Below are 24,003 nucleotides of genomic sequence, written 5' to 3'. Positions count from 1 at the left end.
AAGCACATGAAGAGGTTAAGATATGGGCTAGCTAAGGAGTTTCAGAAATGGGTAGCTATAGGAAGGAATGCTACCTTTGTTGAGATGGTGAACCATGCAAAGGAATTGGAGGAGATTAATAACAGGATGGATGATCATAAGGAATCAAGGCAAGGGGCACAAAAGCAGACCACTTTTGAGCATGGTGGTTCATCCAGTAAGAAAGGGAAGTTCCAGGCTATCAAAGGTCAAGGAGTTTTAGACCTCCACCACCACAGAGACAATTTAGCTGGCTTATCTACTATAATGCTAGTTCTGCTGCTACTAACTAGAGTAGACCCCTCCATATTTCCACATGCAATATCTGTGGAAGACTTCATAGAGAGGTCTGTAAGAGTGTTATTGGGGAATGTTACTTATGTGGTCAGATGGGCCATTTTGCTAGAGAGTGCCCAAATTTCAGACCTACTATGGCCCCAGTTCAGACAGAAGGATCCATAAGGAGACCATAGACTCCTACCACTCATGGACCAAGGAGGGGTAGAGGGGGCAATTCACAGGCATCCCTATCAGTCACCATTGATCAACAAGGAGGTTCTAGTACACCAGTGAGGGTTTATACTATCTGTCACACCTTACCCTTCCGTAAGGCATAATATGATCCCGTAATACACCTAATAAACTACCGAACTTTACCTACCGATGACCCATTAAATATACTACAAGGGATTTTAAAACGATTTCCGTTCATTTTTAAATTGGTGGGTAATTTTTTTCAGATATTAAAAACTTTTATTTGAAGTCCAAACATAAATCAAATTTTTAGATATTTAAAATCTCCGCAATTTTTACAAAAATTTCGGCAGAGTGCCAACAGTAATTTGAGAAAACAGTTCTTCAAAAACCTGTGAAAAACACTTCCAATATACATTTAAATCCCAACTCCATTATTCGATTTCATTTCGCAAATCAGCACAAGCAACTCAATACACAGTTTGAATTAAATCAAACATTGAAACATCTCATTAAGGTAACAAAATTAATAGTTACATTCATGGGAGTATTACAAATTTAGTAGTATAAAATTTTATAAGTACATAAAATCTCAAGATAATATTACAATAATTTGTATTTGATTACATTCCAAAAATATATTACAAAAGAGTTGATATAACTGCTCGAATGAAATTGCATACATATAATTACAGAATTACATCAAAATCTAATGTAGAAGGGTACACCTATGATATACCCGAAGATAGTCTCACTGTGTCTTCAAGTAATCTCTATATTTTCTTTCACCTGTGACAACATATAAAGCTATCGCTGAGTGGTGAACTCAGTGGTGCACAAACTAATAATTTAAAACTTAGTACAAGTTATACTTTGACAACTTATAACAAATAAAAATTTAAAATATCTAAATCCTTCAAAATTCATGACATCCAAAAATCAATATTTTCAATCATGCAAATTATTCATTTGAATAACATTTTGATCAATTAGTAACTATTTATCAACATTTCTTTTTAATCATGAAACAATACAATATTTTTGAATCACTGACAAATTATTTATTTCGACCACAATTTATCAAATTATGCATAATTTAAAAGGCGTTGCCAACAATTCACACAGTTGGACCCATGACATAAATTTCATAATCAATGCCGTGTTGTACACCACGACAATTCAAACTCTCCCAATAACCGAGGCTAAAAGGGAGGAACAAAGACTAGCTAGTATATATGAGTACTCATCCAAACTCTTCCCCAACTAGCAAGCCAAAGAGGAAGGAACTCACCCTATCCAGTGGAGGAGATATCTCAGTAGACAAGCTAATGAGAATACAAAATATATTGCCATGTCAACTGTGATTTTAAATCATATTCAAAACAATTTCTATTTACAAAAGTGTTTACAAACCATTAACATATTTAATCATTATAAATTCATGCTCAAGGTTGGCAACACATCAAACTTAAACACCAATTAAAAATTCTCAGTGGCTCCTTTAGATCATTAGTTTCAGATAACCCGAAACCCAGCCACATGAAAAATATTAGCTTTTGCAAAGTTGTAGTCCAATGACAACAATTGAACCAAACCAATCCCAGTACAAGAGAAAATTTTGCGAATAAGGGAAGAGAACAGGGCTTATCAGATTTTTTTTTTTTTTTCATTGATCATATTTAAAGAAAAACTCAAAGGAACTCTATCTGAATAAAACCCATGACTACAAATTTAGCTCCAAAAAAAAGACAAATTCCAATCAATAATCCTGTAGAAAATGGAAGACAATTTCACTTGACCTCAAAGGTTTCTACACAGCAAATAACCCAAAGGGGTATTATCCAATCAACATTTCAACTATCCCCAGATAAAACAACCCAAAAAAAAAAGAAAAAAAAAAAACTTGGCCTTTGCGGGTTTAGAACACAATGAAAGTAAAATATGCTAAGTAAGATACACATATTCACATGATCTCAAAAAGGTATCTTTCAATCAACATTGCAAACAATCCCAACTCAAAATAAGCTGAAAAAAAAACCGTCACATATATACATATTCAACTTGTCAGAACCAAAATGTCAACAACCACAACCAACCAACAAAATAAAAATGAGAAGCCATTAAAGAGCATATATGCATTAATTTGCCAGCAGTAGCAAAAGAAAGGGTGACATAGGTGTAGAGATTAATGGATGCAGCGACTGTAGTGGATCCGCGCACCACTGCGTGTTCACCGGACAGCATGATTTTCCTGAGAGCTCTTGCTTTAACTTCCATCGTTTTCAGTAGCTCTGAAAATCCCAATTTCCTCGAGAGATCTTCGGGTTATTTAAGTCAGGAAGTTCAGTGCTCTCTGAGATTTATGGATCCGTTAATTGGGAAACTCATTATTAGGAAGAAATGAGCACTCTTTGGCGGAGAAATCAGAAAACCGAACCGAAATAAATAGATATTCTCTTTTCTGTTGTTTTTCACACTACAAGCAAGTGGAAGATCACCACGCGCAGTCTCTGTCTTGGTGGCCCGTGGCTGGTCAAATAGTGTGGCTTGTGGGACCTATTATTAAACTTGGACTGTGGAGGGATTGTGTGATCTAGAGTGCACTTTCTTACGGTAGGTAAATGCTATTTTTAAGGAGAACTTGTAAATTATTATTGGATATATGATAAAAATTATAATTTATAATTTTATTTTTAAAATAATAATTTACTTTATAAAATATATTACTATTAGTATAATATTTATTCTATTAAAATTCAATATTTGTGATTTAAAAATTACGATAATTTAATTCATAATATTTTTCTAAAAATTTTGTTTATATAATTTTAATATTTATAAAAATTTAATTTTTTTTAATTTAAGTTTACTGTTTAATTTATAGTTGATTAATAATAAATTTTAATAAAAATGTCTCAAAAATTAATTTTTTTTTTTAAATAGAAATACTAATTTGTGATTTTATCATATTTTGAGAATTAAATTATTTAAAAGAAATTGTACATTAAATGGTAAACCATATAATTCCCCTCATATATATATATATATATATATATATATATATATATATATATATATATATATAAAGCGACCTAGTTATTTAAATATATATTATTAATTAATATATATTTTATACCAAAAATGTGCAATACACATTTATTTATAATCCGAATTAGTATTAATTCAGTTTAAATTACATAATTAAATTTATTTTTTAAATGTGAAATAATTATTCTTCGTAGAAAACATGAAATAAATTTTATCCACTGACACGGAGAGATCTATGCTGATTGTGAACTTGTGATTGGATCCCGCTCTTTAGATGAGAAAATTATATACTACATCAAAGATTTAAAAAAATAATAATTACAATTATTTAAGTAAAAAATAATAATACAATGATTATTCATAGTTGATTTATCATTTTATATTATATACTTACATGAAATAATCAAAATACTATATAATTTCTCCTGTAAATGTGGGTCTAATCTAATCCCATTAACCAACAAAATCGTTGACAAAAGCAAGCCGTGGGCCCACCCCACTTTCAATTCCCAACAGTGGACGTCTCATTGCCTATTTTTTCATTCCACTAACCACAAGATGAGGAGAGAGAGAGAGAGAGAGAGAGAGAGAGAGAGAGAGTATGGTTCTGAATTGTTTAGTCAATTAATGCGATAAGAGAAAGTATGATAGTTGAATTACATATCAGTACTTTTTGTTGAACAGAAAATGTAAGTGCATGAAAGAGTTAACTGAGATTGAATCTCTGACCATTTTTTTGAGGCAAGATTAGGAGGACCTCTGGATTCAGCAAGCTATCATTCTGAAATTGCAATCTGTTCTTGGAGAGTGTCATAAAGAGTTTCAACAACATTGAGAAGGAAGCCATCTGAACCATGTTTCGCCAATAATGAAATAGCTACAGGTACATCATTGCACATGCCTAGCGGTATGCTCACCTGTAGTTCGATATGATATATTTTATAAAATCCAAGGAAATTGTTTTTTTTTTTTTTATTCACATTAAAGAGCAAGAGAGAACCTGGCAGAATCCTGATAATCCAGCAATGGAGAGCAAGCTAGAAGCCTCGGCACGAAAAACTTCCAGAGTAGTTGGATCTGTGTTTAGTTTTGGTGGACGTCCTGGTACTGTAGGGATAGCCAGGATACCAAAATCCTGCTCTTATATTGTTAGATATTAGACAAGCACATTAAAAATAATGAATCAACCAAGTATGACACAGATGTTCTGCCTACATTTTACTTGGCAGGTTTATAGATTTTTATATTTGACAACGGTGAGCCCATACGACACTGATACTACACAACTAAAACCTTATTAATCCCATTCTGAATTGAAATTGGTTCGAGCAAAGTTCACGTTAGCATATATATATATATATATATATATATATATATATATATATATATATATATATATATATATATATATGTCAATCCGCAAATAAAAACTATTTTCTTCTTTGCACAAGTGTTATGCTTCAAGTGTCTTAACTGCCTAAGCCCTTATAGGCAGATTTTCTTTATCATATCAAAAGCAATGCAAAATCCAGATATAGAAGATTAATCAACTTCCACAAGCATAACTTTTGTAACCTAAAGATAAGCTTAAGGCCTTATTCTTTTGATGAAGAATTTTTGGATTGTGGAGTAGCTGCAAGAGAGAGTACCTCAAGAAGAGTTGTAAGGGTGGCAATTATTTCCGCCTTCACAGAGTAACAAATATCAATGCTTTCTCCCGTTGTTTGAATAGCTTCCCACACTCGTTCTGATATTCCTGGACCCAAATCAGGTTTGACAGTAGTAACCCATTCACCATGGTTATTCTTGAATTCATACCTACGCTTCAAATAGAAAATAAATCCAATCAGATCTAGCCGATACATTCTCTTGTCTGGCACAACCATAAGGAAAATGATAATTATCATTCAGGTTCATAGATAAATCAATTCAGAAAAAATTAGGAAATGTTTTACACCTTTGAAGCAAACGCATGGCACTTGAGAGGGCTGCCAAGGATGCTATACCATAGTCTTGCTTTTTTATTTCTTTACTAATAAAATGACTCAAACTTGGAACTTTGTTCTCAACATAGTCCCCAAGGATTAAATGCTTCACAACATCACCTGCAATATCAAATGTAAGAAGCGATACATATGAACAAACTGATGCAGATGCGATAATGCATTATGATAGGACACCAAAAAGAATGAAACAGTACTAGGAAACATTTACATCAAGCCCAGTTGCATCTTCCTGTTGTATGTTCTAACTGAGAAATGTCCAAACAACAACCATATTTATCTTGATGCTACTATTTCCCATTCGGTCTATTACAGAGAATAAAAGTATCCTTCATATACTATGGAATCAGGATGCAATTTCTAAATTCCTGCGTTAGAACTTGAAAGATAAAAGAAAACTGACCCCCAAATAACTTCTCCACTGATTTAACAAGAACTTGACTAACTCGATTATTCGGAATGCTTGAAAGCTGAAAACAGTCTTCTGCAATAAATATCTGCCTTGGTCTAACCAGATCCACATCAGGCAATTGAAGTAGAATGCGACCAACTCGATTCAAAATCACTGGATCCCTAGCAAACCATCCTGGATGAAGAATCGATGCCAAAAGAATGAATCACCAAGTTAAAGCACTCAGAGAATTATTTAATTCTCCTGCAACTCTATCCAGTTGATTGGTAGAATAAAGAAATTGAACAGACAAACTGTCCCAATATCATTAAATAAAGCAACAGAGATTAGTAGCGTGTTGGTGCATTGTTGTGAATATTGAAGAAATGATGCTATTGATCAGGGAATAAATAAAAATTTCAGATTCAATGATATATAAAAATACTCAAGTGTCCTGTTCACCCATAATTCAGAAGTTGCAGATGCTGCTTTGAACGTGAATGTAGAATGAATAAAGATACAAAGAAATAATATTTTTGGTGAAACATTCTAATATCAGAAACCCACACAATAATTTGACCACCAGTTGGTTTATTTGGTCCAATAAATTCATTCAAAATGAAACCATGACAATGCTGGTTCCTTACCCACAGTATCAAAACTTTGTGCCATGGGAATAACTCCAGCAGTAGAAACAGCATCATGTGAAGGTCGAAACCCCAAAATGCTGCAATATGATGCTGGAACTCTTACACTTCCTCCAGTGTCAGTTCCTGCAGCCAAAATAATCTTTTTACTTTGATTGAGTTATGATAAACCAAGGCATATGAAAAATCAATAAAATCAATCTAGAGTAGAATATTCACCCAAGGAGAAGTCTACAAGCTTTGCACCTACTGCAACAGCAGACCCACTGGAAGATCCTCCAGGTACACGATCTGGGGCACAAGGATTTGTAGGTGTGCCATAATGTTTATTATCCCCATCTAGACTGCCTCAAAACACAATTATTCAGTTATATAAGAAACAAGTATGACGTGAATGTTCAGGGAAGTTTTATCATGCAAAAGATGAAACACCTTGAAAAAATGTACGATGAATAATTAGAATTTAAATGGCACATCAGATTTGATATCAAATTAAACTAATGTCACAACATTTATATATATATTAAACATTTTCACGGGCTTGCAATGCAATTTTGATTCAAGAATCACTCAGAAAGAGATGTCATCACTTCACATGCTCATTTACTGAAGTACATTGCATGCAGAATCTTAGCACAACAAATAATAAAACAACTAAAAACAAGGGCGCAAACTGATTTTAGTTCATGACATTTGTTTAATTACAAGTAAGACAATAGCTAACAAATGAAAGAACTTTAAGGTCTCATGAAATTTTTACTCTACTCACTGCTCTTATTCAATTTATCTGAGAAATGGTTCACAATTAAAAAATAAATAAATAAATAAATAAACCCTCTGCCTCTGAGTATTTAAGAACAACACTTGTTTACCAATGAACTTTAGCTTAGTAGCAATAGTGCCTACACTTATGAGATCTAGAGTTCCAAAAGGTTGGAAGAAAATCAATAAAAATAAAAATTGAAATTAAAAAAGAGCCGGACCTGTTTCACATTCTCACCTATATGCCATTTCATCCATGACAGTTTTACCAACACATGTGGCTCCTCCTCTCAAGATAGCCAAAACAGCCGGAGCAGTAGATGTAGCAGCTGAATGGGTCCTTGCCCAGTCCGGATTGCCAAACCCAGTCACAAATCCATTCACATCGAAACTAATCCAAAAGTTCAACCCACAAAGGTAAACTAAACATTAAAACACAATAAGATGCAGATAAAAAGGAAAGCAAAATTTTTATTCCAATTTAAATTCGAACCAAACCCAGTATCATCAAGAACTGGAAGATGAGCCCAAAACAGGCATGAAACGAGCATCGTAATTGAAAATATTCATGAATTCACTATAAAATAAGAGACGAATATTGAAGGAAACGAAAAAGAAACCAAGAAAAATATTTGAATTGAAGAGACTGACATATCTTTAACCGCAAAGGTAAGACCACTTAAGGGAAGTTCATGAGATGAAGAACTCGGTTTGAGCACGAATTTCTCCATGAAAGCTCCATAATCCGAGCTTCTTTCCATGTTTGTTACTGCTCAGTGTGATTGTGGTCTCTAACCCAAGTCCCAACGTTCTCAAACCGAAAAAGGATATTGGCCCCATAAATCAGATAACTGTATGCTGATGACCTTTTTGGCCGTCTAATTTGGGTGCTTTAGTTGGCTTTATGGAGGGCAACGAGGGAATTTCAATATTTCCATTCTATTTGTCCATTCCTTATTAATCAGTTAATCCTTCAGCGGAAGTTTGATTGGATAGAAAAATAACATGAAATAAAACTTTTTCTTTCAAGGCTTAGTCCTTTATTCCTATCAAAGCAGTCAGTTGTCTCCGACCTCATCTAGATGAGGACGATATCTTTTCTTACCAGGAGAGCGGTATCTCTCTCCTTACTTTCGAGTGGGTTCTATATATAGTTTTGTTGGTTTTTCTCTGAATACAGGTAAGGACTCAATAGAGAGAGTTTTTCATGTCAACTGTGCTATGTTGACGATCTCCCAACATTGGCTCTATAATATTGATTTTAGTGTATTTGATGGAAAGTTTTTTGATTGTTAAGTTCTTGGAGGTCTACTTTGGTAAATAGCACTTTAGAAGTCTTTACCCACTTCTAAAGACATGGAACTTTGTGTCGCTGCCGTCCTGAATGCCTCATTGCTCTTACTTGTGTTGTAGCTTTTACTTTGGATCTCTGGGTTAGACTTGTATGCTGGATTGAGGAGCTTTTGTTTTAATTCGTGGGTTGTATGTTTTATGAGTTAGGTTTCATTAGATTCTATGTCTCTAGTCTGAGTTTCTGTTAACTTTATAGTTTTTTTTTTTTTAACTCTTATTCTTGATTTTTACCTATATATTCTTTTCCCATTAACGATACCTCCAACTTTAATGAAAGTAAAAAATCAAAAATTCAACTAAAAATTAAAACAAAAATTTAGGCCATAATCCAAACATAGATATAGCCATTAGAACGAATCTAACCTGTGACTTGAATTAAATCAAAATTGATATTAAACTAACCGATCCAAATCATCTGATTTTGAATCATATCTAAGTTTTTTCCCTTTCAAAAATTTTAGTAAAACATTAGCCATTCAATTGATCAAAATTAAATCGATAGGATACTGAAATTAAAACCACGTTGTCAAAGTAGTCAAGATTAGCTAAAGGTTTCTTTTTCAGTTCATTAAGTTTCGAATAAAACTCGAACTCAATCCCTTATCATTAGTGACAACTCTAGAACTAGTGAGTTAAGGCTTATTGATAACTAAAGGTATATTTTTTAATCAAGCATAATTCAAACTTTGTTGTTCCACATTAGGAATGAAACTTTTAATCAGCTTCATCAGAGTCGTCATCAAAGACATCAGAGTCGTCATCAAAGAAAGAAATACGGGATTCCAGGTGGGCGTGAATTCACTAGGTTTTCCTTTTGCAGCCTCAATCAGTTTCATCAGAGTCGTCGTAAAAAATATACAAGTATGGGACTATTGGTGTGTGTTCACTATGTTCTACATCTGCAACCTCACCGGTCAATCTAGGAGTGTTCCAACCCAACTGCTGCACGTATGCTTAATCATAGGCTTCAATGTTGAAACCTGAAGCAAGAAACAATTCCAACTCATTCACGAATCGTTCGGTTCTTGCTGCTAGAAAAGGCCTTGCTACATCAGAGACTAGATTCTTGAACTCTCCTTGTTTTGTTTCAGGTGTTCTCATTTGATGAGATTGATCACCCCTGGCAAAAAGGAAAGCAAGCTTTTGAGAAAGAGATATGTAAAATAATAGAGATATGTAAAATAATTAGAGTTATGTGCCAAACTTTCATACTCATTAAAAGAACTTAAAGAATGAGGAATCCAATTGTTACAATCTAGAGTTCATTTTCATCGTTAAGTTGCACATGAATAAACAAAAGGTGGGATAAGTAAAGAAAATACCTTCTCAAGAATGAATCAACCACACCAAGTATATGGTGTACAATAATTTCAACATCCTCTTCCTGCATGCAAGCATGTCAGAAGATGAAAGTTTGTGAATGATAGCCAACCAGAGCTAGAAGATAGCTATGGACATTAAATTAATATCCCTAATTATGAACCAATAAAAAAAAAAAAAGAAAATCCAAAACAAAAAAAAGTTCAAGGTTTTTTGTAAACAACATTACTATTATATGCATAAAGCCATAAACATTCTTCTATTTATATGCATAAAGCGATAAACATTCTTCTATTTCCTGTATACATCGAAAAATACGCAAAACCAAAACTTTAAATATTTATCCACATCCACAAAGTTTGAATCAGTGCCAAAGTAGCACATGAAAGAGTTGGAAGAGAATAACGCCTTTCAAACTCTACTCAACTCAACTCAACTAAGCCTTTATCTTAAAAATTTGAGGTCGGCTATATGGATTCTCTTTCTCCACTCTAAACGATTTTGGGTTAAATCCTCGGAAATGTGTAATGCTTCTAGGTCATATTGTACTACTCTCCTCCAAGTCAATTTAGGTCTACCCTTCTTTTCTTCTATCCTCTGCCCTAATGTGCTCTACTTGTCTAACTGGAGTCTCCGTATGTCAACGCTTCACATGACCAAATCACCTCAATCTCCCTTCTCTCCACTTATTCTCAATTGGTACCACTCCTACCTTTTCTCTAATACTCTCATTATGGACTTTATCTAGTCTAATATGGCCACTCATCCACCTTAACATTCTCATCTCCGCAACTCTTATCTTAGACACATACGACTCTTTCAGTGCCCAACACTCACTACCATATAACATGGCTGGTCGTATGGCTGTACAGTAAAATTTTCCTTACAACTTATTGGGAATCTTGCCATCACATAAAACTCTCATGGCACGTCTCCACTTCAATCATCCGGCTTTAATCCTATGACTAATATCCTCCTCACATCCCCCATCTACTTGAAGGACTGAGATGAGATATTTAAAGTGATTACTTTGAGACAATATCACTCCATCCAAACTAACTCCTTCCCTATCACCAGTTCGGCTTTTACTGAACTTGCAATGCATGTCTTCTGTCTTCGTTCTACTTAACTTAAAGCCCTTTAACTCTAGAGTACTTCTCCAAAGCTCTAACTTTCTATTAACTCCTTTTTGCATCTCATCTATCAGAACTATATCATCCGCAAATATCATGCACCAAGGGATACTCTCTAGTATATGTTTCATTAATTCATCTAAAACTAATGTAAAAAGGTAAGGGCTTACAATTGAACCTTTGTGACACCTCTTATCCGTCTACAGTGTAGCCGAGCAAGTTATGTCACTCAGTGTGCCAGAGTACCAATTTATATTTCTAATTACAATTTATACCTTTTAATTTATTTATTTATAATTTTTTTTATAAATCTAAATTTTTCCGCAAATTTTATAGAAAATCCGGTAGAGTGCCGGCTGTAAATTGGAAAAACAGTTCTTCTGAACCTGTTTAAAAACACTTCCAATATAATTTCCAAATCCAAACTCCATTATACACATTCAAGTCAATCTCAAAATCTCAATCTCAAAACACAATACTATTTTCAGAAATATTTCTTTGTACTTCATTGCTGGAAGTACATTCATAAATATTTCTCAACATAATATACAGAAAATTCCAATAATATGAAATTTCATATATTTACATCATTACATAATTGCAAGAGTTTATAGTTACAACCCGAAGCTAATACAAAATGCAAAATATAAAATGCTACCCAAAATCCTAATGTCCTACCTTATGCACTGCAGATGTGAGGTGACTCTGGACTCCGGATGCAGCTCTGAATGCTCACCCTGTCTGATGTCTGCTGGGCTCCCCAGCTAGGTCTCCAATACCTGCGCGTGGCAAAAGCGACGCGCTAAGCAATTCTGCTTAGTGGTGACAATATAAAATAAAATAAAATGAAATAAAAATAAATATGCAGAATGTATGTTTACATTTTTGGGTAGACTTAATTTCTGCTATTAATTGCAGTATCATCCATTTAAAATTCTGTAAAGTTTATTATCATTGCCCGAGTAACCCATACTAATTGACTGGACTGGATAAACAGGTAAACTGGCACTGGGTACTAGGTACCTCGGACCATCACACCATCGGTCACATTGTGTCTCCCGGTGTACAACAGAACAGCTAATAAACTGTAATAATTATCGGGGTTAAAACCCAAGTGTAATAATTCAAATAACATAGCCAAAGGCTATTATGCCATGGAATGGCATGGGAAGCCATGAAACACAGAATGGCATGAAGCCATATGCAGTACTGCTAACATAACCCTATTAGCATGCCAAGATATCCAAACCAATCTTGTTAGGTATATTAGGGCATTTCACACTTTTAAATTTCACAATTTTTGGAATTTGAGTTTTAGTGTTACTATTCCATTCATTGGTCAACAAAAATATTAACTTTTGCATAGGCAATAGGTACATTGGTTTTAATATCATCAACATACCACATTTTGCATTCAAAATTTGTTGGTATTGGTTGCCAATACCATTTCTATGCTTAATGTTAGTTGGGCAGAATTTTCACTTTTTATGCCTTGTTTTTACTGTTCCATTGGTTAATTTTGCAGTGAGAATTTGGCAAACTGATCAACATGAAAGTTATTCCTTATTTTGTCTAGTTGTATTTCCTTTTTTAAATCACTCCATTTGGAGTTTTGTAGCTCAAGTTATGGTCCAAAAACCACAACTGGCCGGATTGAAATTTTGTCCAGAATTTCTGGACTGACCATATCTACAGTGCAATGAACAGTAACTGCAACTCACCTTTTGAATAGGTTCTGGTCATAATTTGGGTTAGGTTTCTTCATGAAAGTTGTTGGTCTGTATCTCAGCTTGTTGCTGGAAAAATTTCAGGTCAATTGGACCTTTCTACACTGATTTATGGCCAATGACCAAACAGTGTTCATTTGGTCATTTTGCCCAGGCAGACTGCAGGTCACCCGGATTAGGGTAAGCTTTTGGTCCACTTGTTTTGGTTTTATGGGCATAGTTTCTTCACCAAAGTTGTGCCATTATGTGTCTAGTTTCATGTCCAATTAGCCTTGCACCAATTGAACCTCTACAATTCAAGTTATGGCTGTCCAAACCTACTGGACTCATGTCCAATTCTGTAGGTCATCTAGGGCAGCCACACCAAACCCAAATCCCATCACTCAACTCACTTCATTTTTTATTTAAACAGAACTAAATGGTCACTAATTGACCATTAATGCCTATTTTCATCATCACATGGTCAAAGTCCCATTTCTCCAACCCAAACCCTAACTCAAACATTACCGCACATGCATTTTCACTTCATTTCATCAATCCACTTAGTAGATACATATTGTGGGCAGCCATAATAGCCTTTTAACTTCATTAAACTCAACACAATCAAACCCTAACCATGGCTGCCAAAACTTAGGGTTTACATACAAATGGTATTCCATCAATTTCCTTGTCATTTGCACTCATTCATAATTATTAAACATGAATTTAAAGTGAAATTCAAGTTTAAGTCACTAACCTCTATGGAGTGAGATTTTTTCCACTTGCTAAAACTCTTGTTTTCTTCTTCTTTTTGCTCCCAAAAGAATCACCAAGGGGTAAGGACACTTTTTTGTGTTGGGAGTATAGGGTTTAATGGGGTGAGAGCTAAGGAAATCAAGCTTTGAAAAAGCTTGCTATGGTTGGCAATGGTGGATAGGTTTACGGCAAGGAAGAAATGAGGAAGAAGAATTCTGATTTTCTTTTGTTTTCCAGCCCATTTGGTCTCTTTTAAATAAGTTTATGCCATGTGTCAGTGTTAGATTGGGTGGGAGAACTTTAATGACATCATTATGATGTCATAATGCTATTTTCTTGCATTTCTTCTCCATTTCTTGTCTAATTAATTTCAATTAAATTTTTAACAGCATTTAGTCATATTTTATGTTATATAAATTATTTATTTAACTGGACAAGTTGGTCAAAAATCATCTCTGAAGACGAAATGACCAAAATGCTGTCCGTTTGGCTTAACGGGCCAAAATTGTCTGCACCGATTGAAAAATTTTTCTAAGTATTTTCTTGGCATTCTAATGCCATAAGAACCTCAATAACCCTTCTCTGGAGTCCCAATAATTATTTTATAACTTTCCCCCTGGGTCTAGGGCTCCTAGTTGCTAGAACCGCAACTTCTCACTAGGTTACCCATCGCTAAGGCACCGGCTCATTTAACTTGATTGTATTTTATTTCTAAAATTTTTCCTAAATTTTTCTTATTAATATTTGAGTTATTTATAGTTCCTCACTTTAGTTTAAATATTTTTCCGGACATTCTAGTTGTCCAGACCGACATTGATCACTGGAACAGTAGACTGTACGGACTAGCTAAAGTGAGGATGTTACAACTCTTCCCCTCTAAGAAAAATTTCGTCCCCGAAATTTACTTGGTGCAAACAGTTGAGGGAACTATTGCCTCATCGTCTCTTCACTTTTCCAAGTTGCCTCTTCAGTGTTGTGGTGCCTCCAAATCACTTTCACTAGTGGAATTTGTTTAATTCTCAGTTCCTTCACTTCCCGAGCTAGGATCTGTATAGGTTCTTCTGTATATGTCAAGTCAGGTTGGATTTCAATCTCTTCCATGGAAATGACATGTGAAGGGTCTGAGCGATATCTTCTCAGCATAGAAACATGGAATACATTGTGAATTTTATCCAGTTTTGGTGGTAAAGCTAGTCGATAGGCCACTGGTCCCACACGTTCAATGACTTCATATGGGCCAATGAACCTAGGGCTTAACTTACCCTTTCTCCCAAACCTCAGTACTTTCTTCCATGGTGAGACTTTGAGAAACACTTTATTACCAACTGCATACTCTATCTCTTTTCTCTTTAAGTCGGCATAAGATTTCTGTCTATCTGAGGCAACCTTCAGGTTAGCTTTGATTATTTTCACTTTCTCCTCAGTCTGTTTCACCAGGTCTGGTCCTACCAACTTATCTTCGCCCAATTCAGTCCAACACACTGGGGTTCTACATTTCCTCCCATACAGTGCCTCATACGGAGCCATTTGAATGCTTGCTTGGTAGCTATTGTTATATGCGAATTCTGCCAGTGGGAGGTATCTATCCTAGCTCCCCTCAAACTCAACGACACAACTCCTTAGCATATCCTCCAGGATCTATCACATAATTCACATTGTTACTATCATTTCAATTTATTAATTGCGAAAATTCAATTAGTTCTTGGGTTTACCTGGATTACTCGTTCTGACTGTCCATCCGTCTGGGGATGAAAAGCCGTGCTAAAGCGGAGTTGTGTGCCCAAGGCTTCTTGCAACTTTTTCCAAAATCTCGATGTAAACCTTGGGTCTCGGTCAGATATAATGGAAAGTGGGATTCCATGCAGTCTAACTATCTCACTAATATACAATTCTGCTAGCTTCTCCAGTGAGTAGTCAGTCCTAACGGGCAGAAAATGTGCTGACTTCGTTAATCTATCCACTATCACCCACACTACATCATGCTTCCTTTGGGTGAGAGGTAGACCACTAACAAAATCCATAGTGACCCAGTCCCATTTCCATTCAGGTATGCTTATAAGCTGTAGCAATCCTGATGGAACTTGATGTTCTGCTTTAACTTGCTGACATGTCAAAAACTTAGTTACATAGTCAGCTATATCCCTCTTCATACCAGCCACCAATAATGAGGCTTCAAATTATTATACATTTTCGTGCTTCCCGGGTGCATAGCATAAACACTAGTGTGTGCTTCTTTCAGAATACTCGTCTTCAGTTCCCCATTATCTGGTACACACACTCTTTCTCTGTAGTACAGACACCCATCTACTTTCACCTCATATTCAGTTTCCTTTCCCTCTGGAATTTTACCCACAATGGCCATTAATTTTTCATCTGCCCTCTGCCCATCTTGTATCTGCTGCAGCAGGGTTGGCCTCACTTGTAACTCAGCCAAAATAGCTCCATCTTGAGCTAAGGACAGATAGGCATTTAGTGATCTTATAGCTGTGATGGACTTTCTGCTCAAGGCATCAGCAACTATATTTGCCTTCCCAGGAAGATAATCTATCACACAATTATAGTCCTTTCGGAACTCAATCCACACCTTACCGTTCCGTAAGGCATAATATGATCCCGAAATACACCTAATAAACTACCGAATTTTGCCTACCGGTAACCCATTAAATATACTACAAGGGATTTTAAAACGATTTCTGTTCATTTTTAAATTGGTGGGTAATTTTTTTCAGATATTAAAAACCTTTATTTGAAGTCCAAACATAAATCAAATTTTTAGATATTTAAAATCTCCGCAATTTTTACAAAAATTTCGGCAGAGTGTCAACTGTAATTTGAGAAAACAGTTCTTCAAAAACCTGTGAAAAACACTTCCAATATACATTTAAATCCCAATTCCATTATTCGATTTCGTTTCACAAATCAACACAAGCAACTCAATACACAGTTTGAATTAAATCAAACATTGAAACATCTCATTAAGGTAATAAAATTAATAGTTATATTCATGGGAGTATTACAAATTTAGTAGTATAAAATTATATAAGTACATAAAATCTCAAGATAATATTACAATAATTTGTATTTGATTACATTCCAAAAATATATTACAAAAGAGTTGATATAACTGCTCGAATGAAATTGCATGCATATAATTACAGAATTACATCAAAATCTAATGTACAAGGGTACACCTATGATATACCCGAAGATAGTCTCACTGTGTCTTCAAGTAATCTCACTCCGCTGCTCTATATTTTCTTTCACCTGTGACAACATATAAAGCTATCGCTGAGTGGTGAACTCAGTGGTGCACAAACTAATAATTTAAAACTTAGTACAAGTTATGCTTTGACAACTCATAACAAATAAAAATTTAAAATTTCTAAATTCTTCAAAATTCATGACATCCAAAAATCAATATTTTCAATCATGCAAATTATTCATTTGAATAACATTTTGATCAATTAGTAACTATTTATCAACAATTCTTTTTAATCATGAAACAATACAATATTTTTGAATCACTGACAAATTATTTATTTCGACCACAATTTATCAAATTATGCATAATTTAAAGGGCGTTGCCAACAATTAATACTATTGAACCCATGACATAAAATTTCATAATCAATGCCGTGTTGTACACCACGACAATTCAAACTCTCCCAATAACCGAGGCTAAAAGGGAGGAACAAAGACTAGCTAGTATATATGAGTACTCATCCAAACTCTTCCCCAATTGGCAAGCCAGAGAGGAAGGAACTCACCCCATCTAGTGGTGGAGATATCTCACTAAAACAAGCTAATGAGAATACAAAATATATTGCCATGTCAACTGTGATTTTAAATCATATTAAAAACAATTTATATTTACAAAAGTGTTTACAAACCATTAACATATTTAATCATTATAAATTCATGCTCAAGGTTGGCAACACATCAAACTTAAACACCAATTAAATTCTCAGTGGCTCCTTTAGATCATTAGTTTCAGATAACCCGAAACCCAGCCACATGAAAAATATTAGCTTTTGCAAAGTTGTAGTCCAATGACAACAATTGAACCAAACCAATCCCAGTACAAGAGAAAATTTTGCGAATAAGGGAAGAGAATAGGGCTTATCAGATTTTTTTTTTTTTTTCATTGATCATATTTAAAGAAAAACTCAAAGGAACTCTATCTGTTCCGTGACTACAAATTTAGCTCCAAAAAATAGATAAATTCCAATCAATAATCCTGCAGAAAATGGAAGACAATTTCACTTGACCTCAAAGGTTTCTACACAGCAAATAACCCAAAGGGGTATTATCCAATCAACATTTCAACAATCCCCAGATAAAACAACCAAAAAAAAAAAAAACTTGGCCTTTGCGGGTTTAGAACACAATGAAAGTAAAATATGCTAAGTACGATACACATATTCACATAATCTCAAAAAGGTATCTTTCAATCAACATTGCAAACAATCCCAACTCAAAATAAGCTGAAAAAAAACCTTCACATATATACATATTCAACTTGTCAGAACCAAAATGTCAACAACCACAACCAACCAACAAAATAAAAATGAGAAGCCATTAAAGAGCATATATGCATTAATTTGCCAGCAGTAGCAAAAGAAAGGGTGACATAGGTGTAGAGATTAATGGATGCAGCGACTGCAGTGGATCCGCGCACCACTGCTTATTCACCGGACAGCATGATTTTCCCGGGAGCTCTTGCTTTAACTTCCATTGTTTTCAGTAGTTCTGAAAATCCCAATTTCCTCGAGAGATCTTCGGGTTATTTAAGTCAGGAAGTTAAGTGCTCTCTGAGATTTATGGATCCGTTAATTGGGAACTCATGATTGGGAAGAAATGAGCACTCTTTGGCAGAGAAATCAGAAAACCGAACCGAAATAAATAGATATTCTCTTTTCTGTTGTTTTTCACACTACAAGCAAGTGGAAGATCACCACGCGCAATCTCTGTCTTGGTGGCCCATGGCTAGTCAAATAGTGTGGCTTGTGGGACATATTATTAAACTTGGACTGTGGAGGGATTGTGTGATCTAGGGTGCACTTTCTTACGGTAGGTAAATGCTATTTTTAAGGAGAACTTGTAAATTATTATTGAATATATGATAAAAATTATATTTTATAATTTTATTTTTAAAATAATAATTTACTTTATAAAATATATTACTATTAGTATAATATTTATTCTATTAAAATTCAATATTTGTTAATTAAAAATTACGATAATTTAATTCATAATATTTTTCCAAAAATTTTGTTTACATAATTTTATATTTATAAAATTTTATTTTTTTTAATTTAAGTTTACGGTTTAATTTATAGTTGATTAATAATAAATTTTAATAAAAATGTCTCAAAAATTAATTTATTTTTTTTTTAAAGAAATACTAATTTGTGATTTTATCATATTTTGAGAATTAAATTATTTAAAAGAAATTGTACATTAAATGGTAAACCATATATATATATATATATATATATATATATATATATATAAAGCGACCTAGTTATTTAAATATATATTATTAATTAATATATATTTTATACCAAAAATGTGCAATACACATTTATTTATGATCCGAATTAGTATTTATTCAGTTTAAATTACATAATTAAATTTAGTTTTTAAAATGTGAAATAATTATTCTTCGTAGAAAACATGAAATAAATTTTATCCATTGACACGGAGAGATCTATGCTGATTGTGAACTTGTGATTGGATCCCGCTCTTTAGATGAGAAAATTATATACTACATCAACTATTTAAAAAAATAATAATTACAATTATTTAAGTAAAAAATAATAATACAATGATTATTCATAGTTAATTTATCATTTTATATTATATACTTACATGAAATAATCAAAATACTATATAATTTCTCCTGTAAATGTGGGTCTAATCTAATCCCATTAACCAACAAAATCGTTGACAAAAGCAAGCCGTGGGCCCACCCCACTTTCAATTCCCAACAGTGGACGTCTCATTGCCTATTTTTTCATTCCACTAACCACAAGATGAGGAGAGAGAGAGAGAGAGAGAGAGAGAGAGAGAGAGAGAGTATGGTTCTGAATTGTTTAGTCAATTAATGCGATAAGAGAAAGTATGATAGTTGAATTACATATCAGTACTTTTTGTTGAACAGAAAATGTAAGTGGCATGAAAGAGTTAACTGAGATTGAATCTCTGACCATTTTTTTGAGGCAAGATGAGGAGGACCTCTGGATTCAGCAAGCTATCATTCTGAAATTGCAATCTGTTCTTGGAGAGTGTCATAAAGAGTTTCAACAACATTGAGCAGGAAGCCATCTGAACCATGTTTCGCCAATAATGAAATAGCTACAGGTACATCATTGTACATGCCTAGCGGTATGCTCACCTGTAGTTCGATATGATATATTTTATAAAATCCAAGGAAATTGTTTTTTCTTTTTTTTTTTATTCACATTAAAGAGCAAGAGAGAACCTGGCAGAATCCTGATAATCCAGCAATGGAGAGCAAGCTAGAAGCCTCCGCACGAAAAATTTCCAGAGTAGTTGGATCTGTGTTTAGTTTTGGTGGACGTCCTGGTACTGTAGGGATAGCCAGGATACCAAAATCCTGCTCTTATATTGTTAGATATTAGACAAGCACATTAAAAATAATGAATCAACCAAGTATGACACAGATGTTCTGCCTACATTTTACTTAGCAGGTTTATAGATTTTTATATTTGACAACGGTGAGCCCATACGACACTGATACTACACAACTAAAACCTTATTAATCCCATTCTGAGTTGAAATTGGTTTGAGCAAAGTTCACGTTAGCATATCTATATATATATATATATATATATATATATATATATATATACATATATATACATATATGTCAATCCGCAAATAAAAACTATTTTCTTCTTTGCACAAGTGTTATGCTTCAAGTGTCTTAACTGCCTAAGCCCTTATAGGCAGATTTTCTTTATCATATCAAAAGCAATGCAAAATCCAGATATAGAAGATTAATCAACTTCCACAAGCATAATTTTTGTAACCTAAAGATAAGCTTAAGGCCTTATTCTTTTGATGAAGAATTTTTGGATTGTGGAGTAGCTGCAAGAGAGAGTACCTCAAGAAGAGTTGTAAGGGTGGCAATTATTTCTGCCTTCACAGAGTAACAAATATCAATGCTTTCTCCTGTTGTTTGAATAGCTTCCCACACTCGTTCTGATATTCCTGGACCCAAATCAGGTTTGACAGTAGTAACCCATTCACCATGGTTATTCTTGAATTCATACCTACGCTTCAAATAGAAAATAAATCCAATCAGATCTAGCAGATACATTCTCTTGTCTGGCACAACCATAAGGAAAATGATAATTATCATTCAGGTTCATAGATAAATCAATTCAGAAAAAATTAGGAAATGTTTTACACCTTTGAAGCAAACGCATGGCACTTGAGAGGGCTGCCAAGGATGCTATACCATAGTCTTGCTTTTTGATTTCTTTACTAATAAAATGACTCAAACTTGGAACTTTGTTCTCAACATAGTCCCCAAGGATTAAATGCTTCACAACATCACCTGCAATATCAAATGTAAGAAGCGATACATATGAACAAACTGATGCAGATGCGATAATGCATTATGATAGGACACCAAAAAGAATGAAACAGTACTAGGAAACATTTCCATCAAGCCCAGTTGCATCTTCCTGTTGTATGTTCTAACTGAGAAATGTCCAAACAACTACCATATTTATCTTGATGCTACTATTTCCCATTCGGTCTATTACAGACAATAAAAGTATCCTTCATATACTATGGAATCAGGATGCAATTTCTAAATTCCTGCGTTAGAACTTGAAAGATAAAAGAAAACTGACCCCCAAATAACTTCTCCACTGATTTAACAAGAACTTGACTAACTCGATTATTCGGAATGCTTGAAAGCTGAAAACAGTCTTCTGCAATAAATATCTGCCTTGGTCTAACCAGATCCACATCAGGCAATTGAAGTAGAATGCGACCAACTCGATTCAAAATCACTGGATCCCTAGCAAACCATCCTGGATGAAGAATCGATGCCAAAAGAATGAATCACCAAGTTAAAGCACTCAGAGAATTATTTAATTCTCCTGCAACTCTATCCAGTTGATTGGTAGAATAAAGAAATTGAACAGACAAACTGTCCCAATATCATTAAATAAAGCAACAGAGATTAGTAGCGTGTTGGTGCATTGTTGTGAATATTGAAGAAATGATGCTATTGATCAGGGAATAAATAAAAATTTCAGATTCAATGATATATAAAAATACTCAAGTGTCCTGTTCACCCATAATTCAGAAGTTGCAGATGCTGCTTTGAACGTGAATGTAGAATGAATAAAGATACAAAGAAATAATATTTTTGGTGAAACATTCTAATATCAGAAACCCACACAATAATTTGACCACCAGTTGGTTTATTTGGTCCAATAAATTCATTCAAAATGAAACCATAACAATGCTGGTTCCTTACCCACAGTATCAAAACTCTGTGCCATGGGAATAACTCCAGCAGTAGAAACAGCATCATGTGAAGGTCGAAACCCCAAAATGCTGCAATATGATGCTGGAACTCTTACACTTCCTCCAGTGTCAGTTCCTGCAGCCAAAATAATCTTTTTACTTTGATTGAGTTATGATAAACCAAGGCATATGAAAAATCAATAAAATCAATCTAGAGTAGAATATTCACCCAAGGAGAAGTCTACAAGCTTTGCACCTACTGCAACAGCAGACCCACTGGAAGATCCTCCAGGTACACGATCTGGAGCACAAAGATTTGTAGGTGTGCCATAATGTTTATTATCCCCATCTAGACTGCCTCAAAACACAATTATTCAGTTATATGAGAAACAAGTATGACGTGAATGTTCAGGGAAGTTTTATCATGCAAAAGATGAAACACCTTGAAAAAATGTACGATGAATAATTAGAATTTAAATGGCACATCAGATTTGATATCAAATTAAACTAATGTCACAACATTTATATATATATTCAACATTTTCACGGGCTTGCAATGCAATTTTGATTCAAGAATCACCCAGAAAGAGATGTCATCACTTCACATGCTCATTTACTGAAGTACATTGCATGCAGAATCTTAGCACAACAAATAATAAAAGAACTAAAAACAAGGGCGCAAACTGATTTTAGTTCATGACATTTGTTTAATTACAAGTAAGACAATAGCTAACAAATGAAAGAACTTTAAGGTCTCATGAAATTTTTACTCTACTCACTGCTCTTATTCAATTTATCTGAGAAATGGTTCACAATTAAAAAATAAATAAATAAATAAACCCTCTGCCTCTGAGTATTTAAGAACAACACTTGTTTACCAATGAACTTTAGCTTAGTAGCAATGGTGCCTACACTTATGAGATCTAGAGTTCCAAAAGGTTGGAAGAAAATCAATAAAAATAAAAATTGAAATTAAAAAAGAGCCGGACCTGTTTCACATTCTCACCTATATGCCATTTCATCCATGACAGTTTTACCAACACATGTGGCTCCTCCTCTCAAGATAGCCAAAACAGCCGGAGCAGTAGATGTAGCAGCTGAATGGGTCCTTGCCCAGTCCGGATTGCCAAACCCAGTCACAAATCCATTCACATCGAAACTAATCCAAAAGTTCAACCCACAAAGGTAAACTAAACATTAAAACACAATAAGATGCAGATAAAAAGGAAAGCAAAATTTTTATTCCAATTCCAATTCGAACCAAACCCAGTATCATCAAGAACTGGAAGATGAGCCCAAAACAGGCATGAAACGAGCATCGTAATTGAAAATATTCATGAATTCACTATAAAATAAGAGACGAATATTGAAGGAAACGAAAAAGAAACCAAGAAAAATAATTGAATTGAAGAGACTGACATATCTTTAACCGCAAAGGTAAGACCATTTAAGGGAAGTTCATGAGATGAAGAACTCGGTTTGAGCACGAATTTCTCCATGAAAGCTCCATAATCCGAGCTTCTTTCCATGTTTGTTACTGCTCAGTGTGATTGTGGCCCCATAAATCAAACCGAAAAAGGATATTGGCCCCATAAATCAGATAACTGTATGCTGATGACCTTTTTGGCCGTCTAATTTGGGTGCTTTAGTTGGCTTTATGGAGGGCAACGAGGGAATTTCATTATTTCCGTTCTATTTGTCCATTCCTTATTAATCAGTTAATCCTTCAGCGGAAGTTTGATTGGATAGAAAAATAACATGAAATAAAACTTTTTCTTTCAAGGCTTAGTCCTTCATTCCTACCAAAGTAGTCGGTTGTCTCCGACCTCATCTAGGTGAGGATGACATCTTTAATTACTGGGAGAGCGGTATCTTTCTCCT

The 24,003-nt window shown here is 34.2% G+C and overlaps 2 protein-coding genes across 8 annotated transcripts; both read right to left on the bottom strand.

The window, feature by feature from the left end:
* Nucleotides 1–1,049: 1,049 nt before the first annotated feature.
* LOC110643069 (amidase 1) lies at nucleotides 1,050–8,199 on the bottom strand. Of its 2 annotated transcripts, XM_058153860.1 has the most exons (10): nucleotides 7,995–8,199; nucleotides 7,582–7,734; nucleotides 6,801–6,925; nucleotides 6,582–6,707; nucleotides 5,947–6,129; nucleotides 5,498–5,645; nucleotides 5,190–5,358; nucleotides 4,541–4,675; nucleotides 4,270–4,457; nucleotides 1,050–1,281 (listed from the first exon to the last, which is right to left on the bottom strand). In XM_058153860.1, exons 1-9 carry the CDS (start codon nucleotides 8,102–8,104, stop codon nucleotides 4,317–4,319), a joined length of 1,290 nt encoding a protein of 429 aa, XP_058009843.1. In that variant the 5' UTR covers nucleotides 8,105–8,199; the 3' UTR covers nucleotides 1,050–1,281; nucleotides 4,270–4,316. The 2 variants fall into 2 exon arrangements, with proteins under 2 accessions (XP_058009843.1, XP_058009844.1); XM_058153861.1 differs by lacking the exon at nucleotides 1,050–1,281 and having other exon boundaries at nucleotides 4,143–4,457; nucleotides 7,995–8,196.
* Nucleotides 1,050–23,694, bottom strand: LOC110660277 (amidase 1). Of its 6 annotated transcripts, none has more exons than XM_058153856.1 (10): nucleotides 23,542–23,694; nucleotides 23,129–23,281; nucleotides 22,352–22,476; nucleotides 22,133–22,258; nucleotides 21,498–21,680; nucleotides 21,049–21,196; nucleotides 20,741–20,909; nucleotides 20,096–20,230; nucleotides 19,821–20,008; nucleotides 1,050–1,281 (listed from the first exon to the last, which is right to left on the bottom strand). In XM_058153856.1, the coding sequence occupies exons 1-9, from the start codon at nucleotides 23,649–23,651 to the stop codon at nucleotides 19,868–19,870; spliced, it is 1,290 nt and encodes a 429-aa protein (XP_058009839.1). In that variant the 5' UTR covers nucleotides 23,652–23,694; the 3' UTR covers nucleotides 1,050–1,281; nucleotides 19,821–19,867. The 6 variants fall into 6 exon arrangements, with proteins under 6 accessions (XP_058009839.1, XP_058009838.1, XP_058009841.1 ...); XM_058153855.1 differs by lacking the exon at nucleotides 1,050–1,281 and adding an exon at nucleotides 16,656–16,875; XM_058153858.1 differs by lacking the exon at nucleotides 1,050–1,281 and having other exon boundaries at nucleotides 19,693–20,008; nucleotides 23,129–23,312; nucleotides 23,542–23,570; nucleotides 23,607–23,678.
* Between the last annotated feature and the right edge of the window lie 309 nt (nucleotides 23,695–24,003).

This window comes from Hevea brasiliensis, chromosome 9 (assembly GCF_030052815.1).
Source record: "Hevea brasiliensis isolate MT/VB/25A 57/8 chromosome 9, ASM3005281v1, whole genome shotgun sequence".
Classification (NCBI taxonomy): domain Eukaryota; kingdom Viridiplantae; phylum Streptophyta; class Magnoliopsida; order Malpighiales; family Euphorbiaceae; genus Hevea; species Hevea brasiliensis.
The sequence above is the reverse complement of the archived record's forward strand: the minus strand, read 5'-3'. Positions and strand labels throughout refer to the sequence as shown.

Coding starts and splice junctions, on each gene's coding strand:
- LOC110643069 (XM_058153860.1), bottom strand. CDS start 8,104: ATGGAAAGAAGCTCGGATTATGGAGCTTTCATGGAGAAATTCGTGCTC. Junction 6,708..6,800: donor GCTTGTAGACTTCTCCTTGG/GTGAATATTCTA, acceptor TTTTGGCTGCAG/GAACTGACACTGGAGGAAGT. Junction 4,458..4,540: donor GATTATCAGGATTCTGCCAG/GTTCTCTCTTGC, acceptor ATCGAACTACAG/GTGAGCATACCGCTAGGCAT.
- LOC110660277 (XM_058153856.1), bottom strand. CDS start 23,651: ATGGAAAGAAGCTCGGATTATGGAGCTTTCATGGAGAAATTCGTGCTC. Junction 20,910..21,048: donor GCCATGCGTTTGCTTCAAAG/GTGTAAAACATT, acceptor TTTGAAGCGTAG/GTATGAATTCAAGAATAACC. Junction 20,231..20,740: donor CCCTTACAACTCTTCTTGAG/GTACTCTCTCTT, acceptor ATATAAGAGCAG/GATTTTGGTATCCTGGCTAT.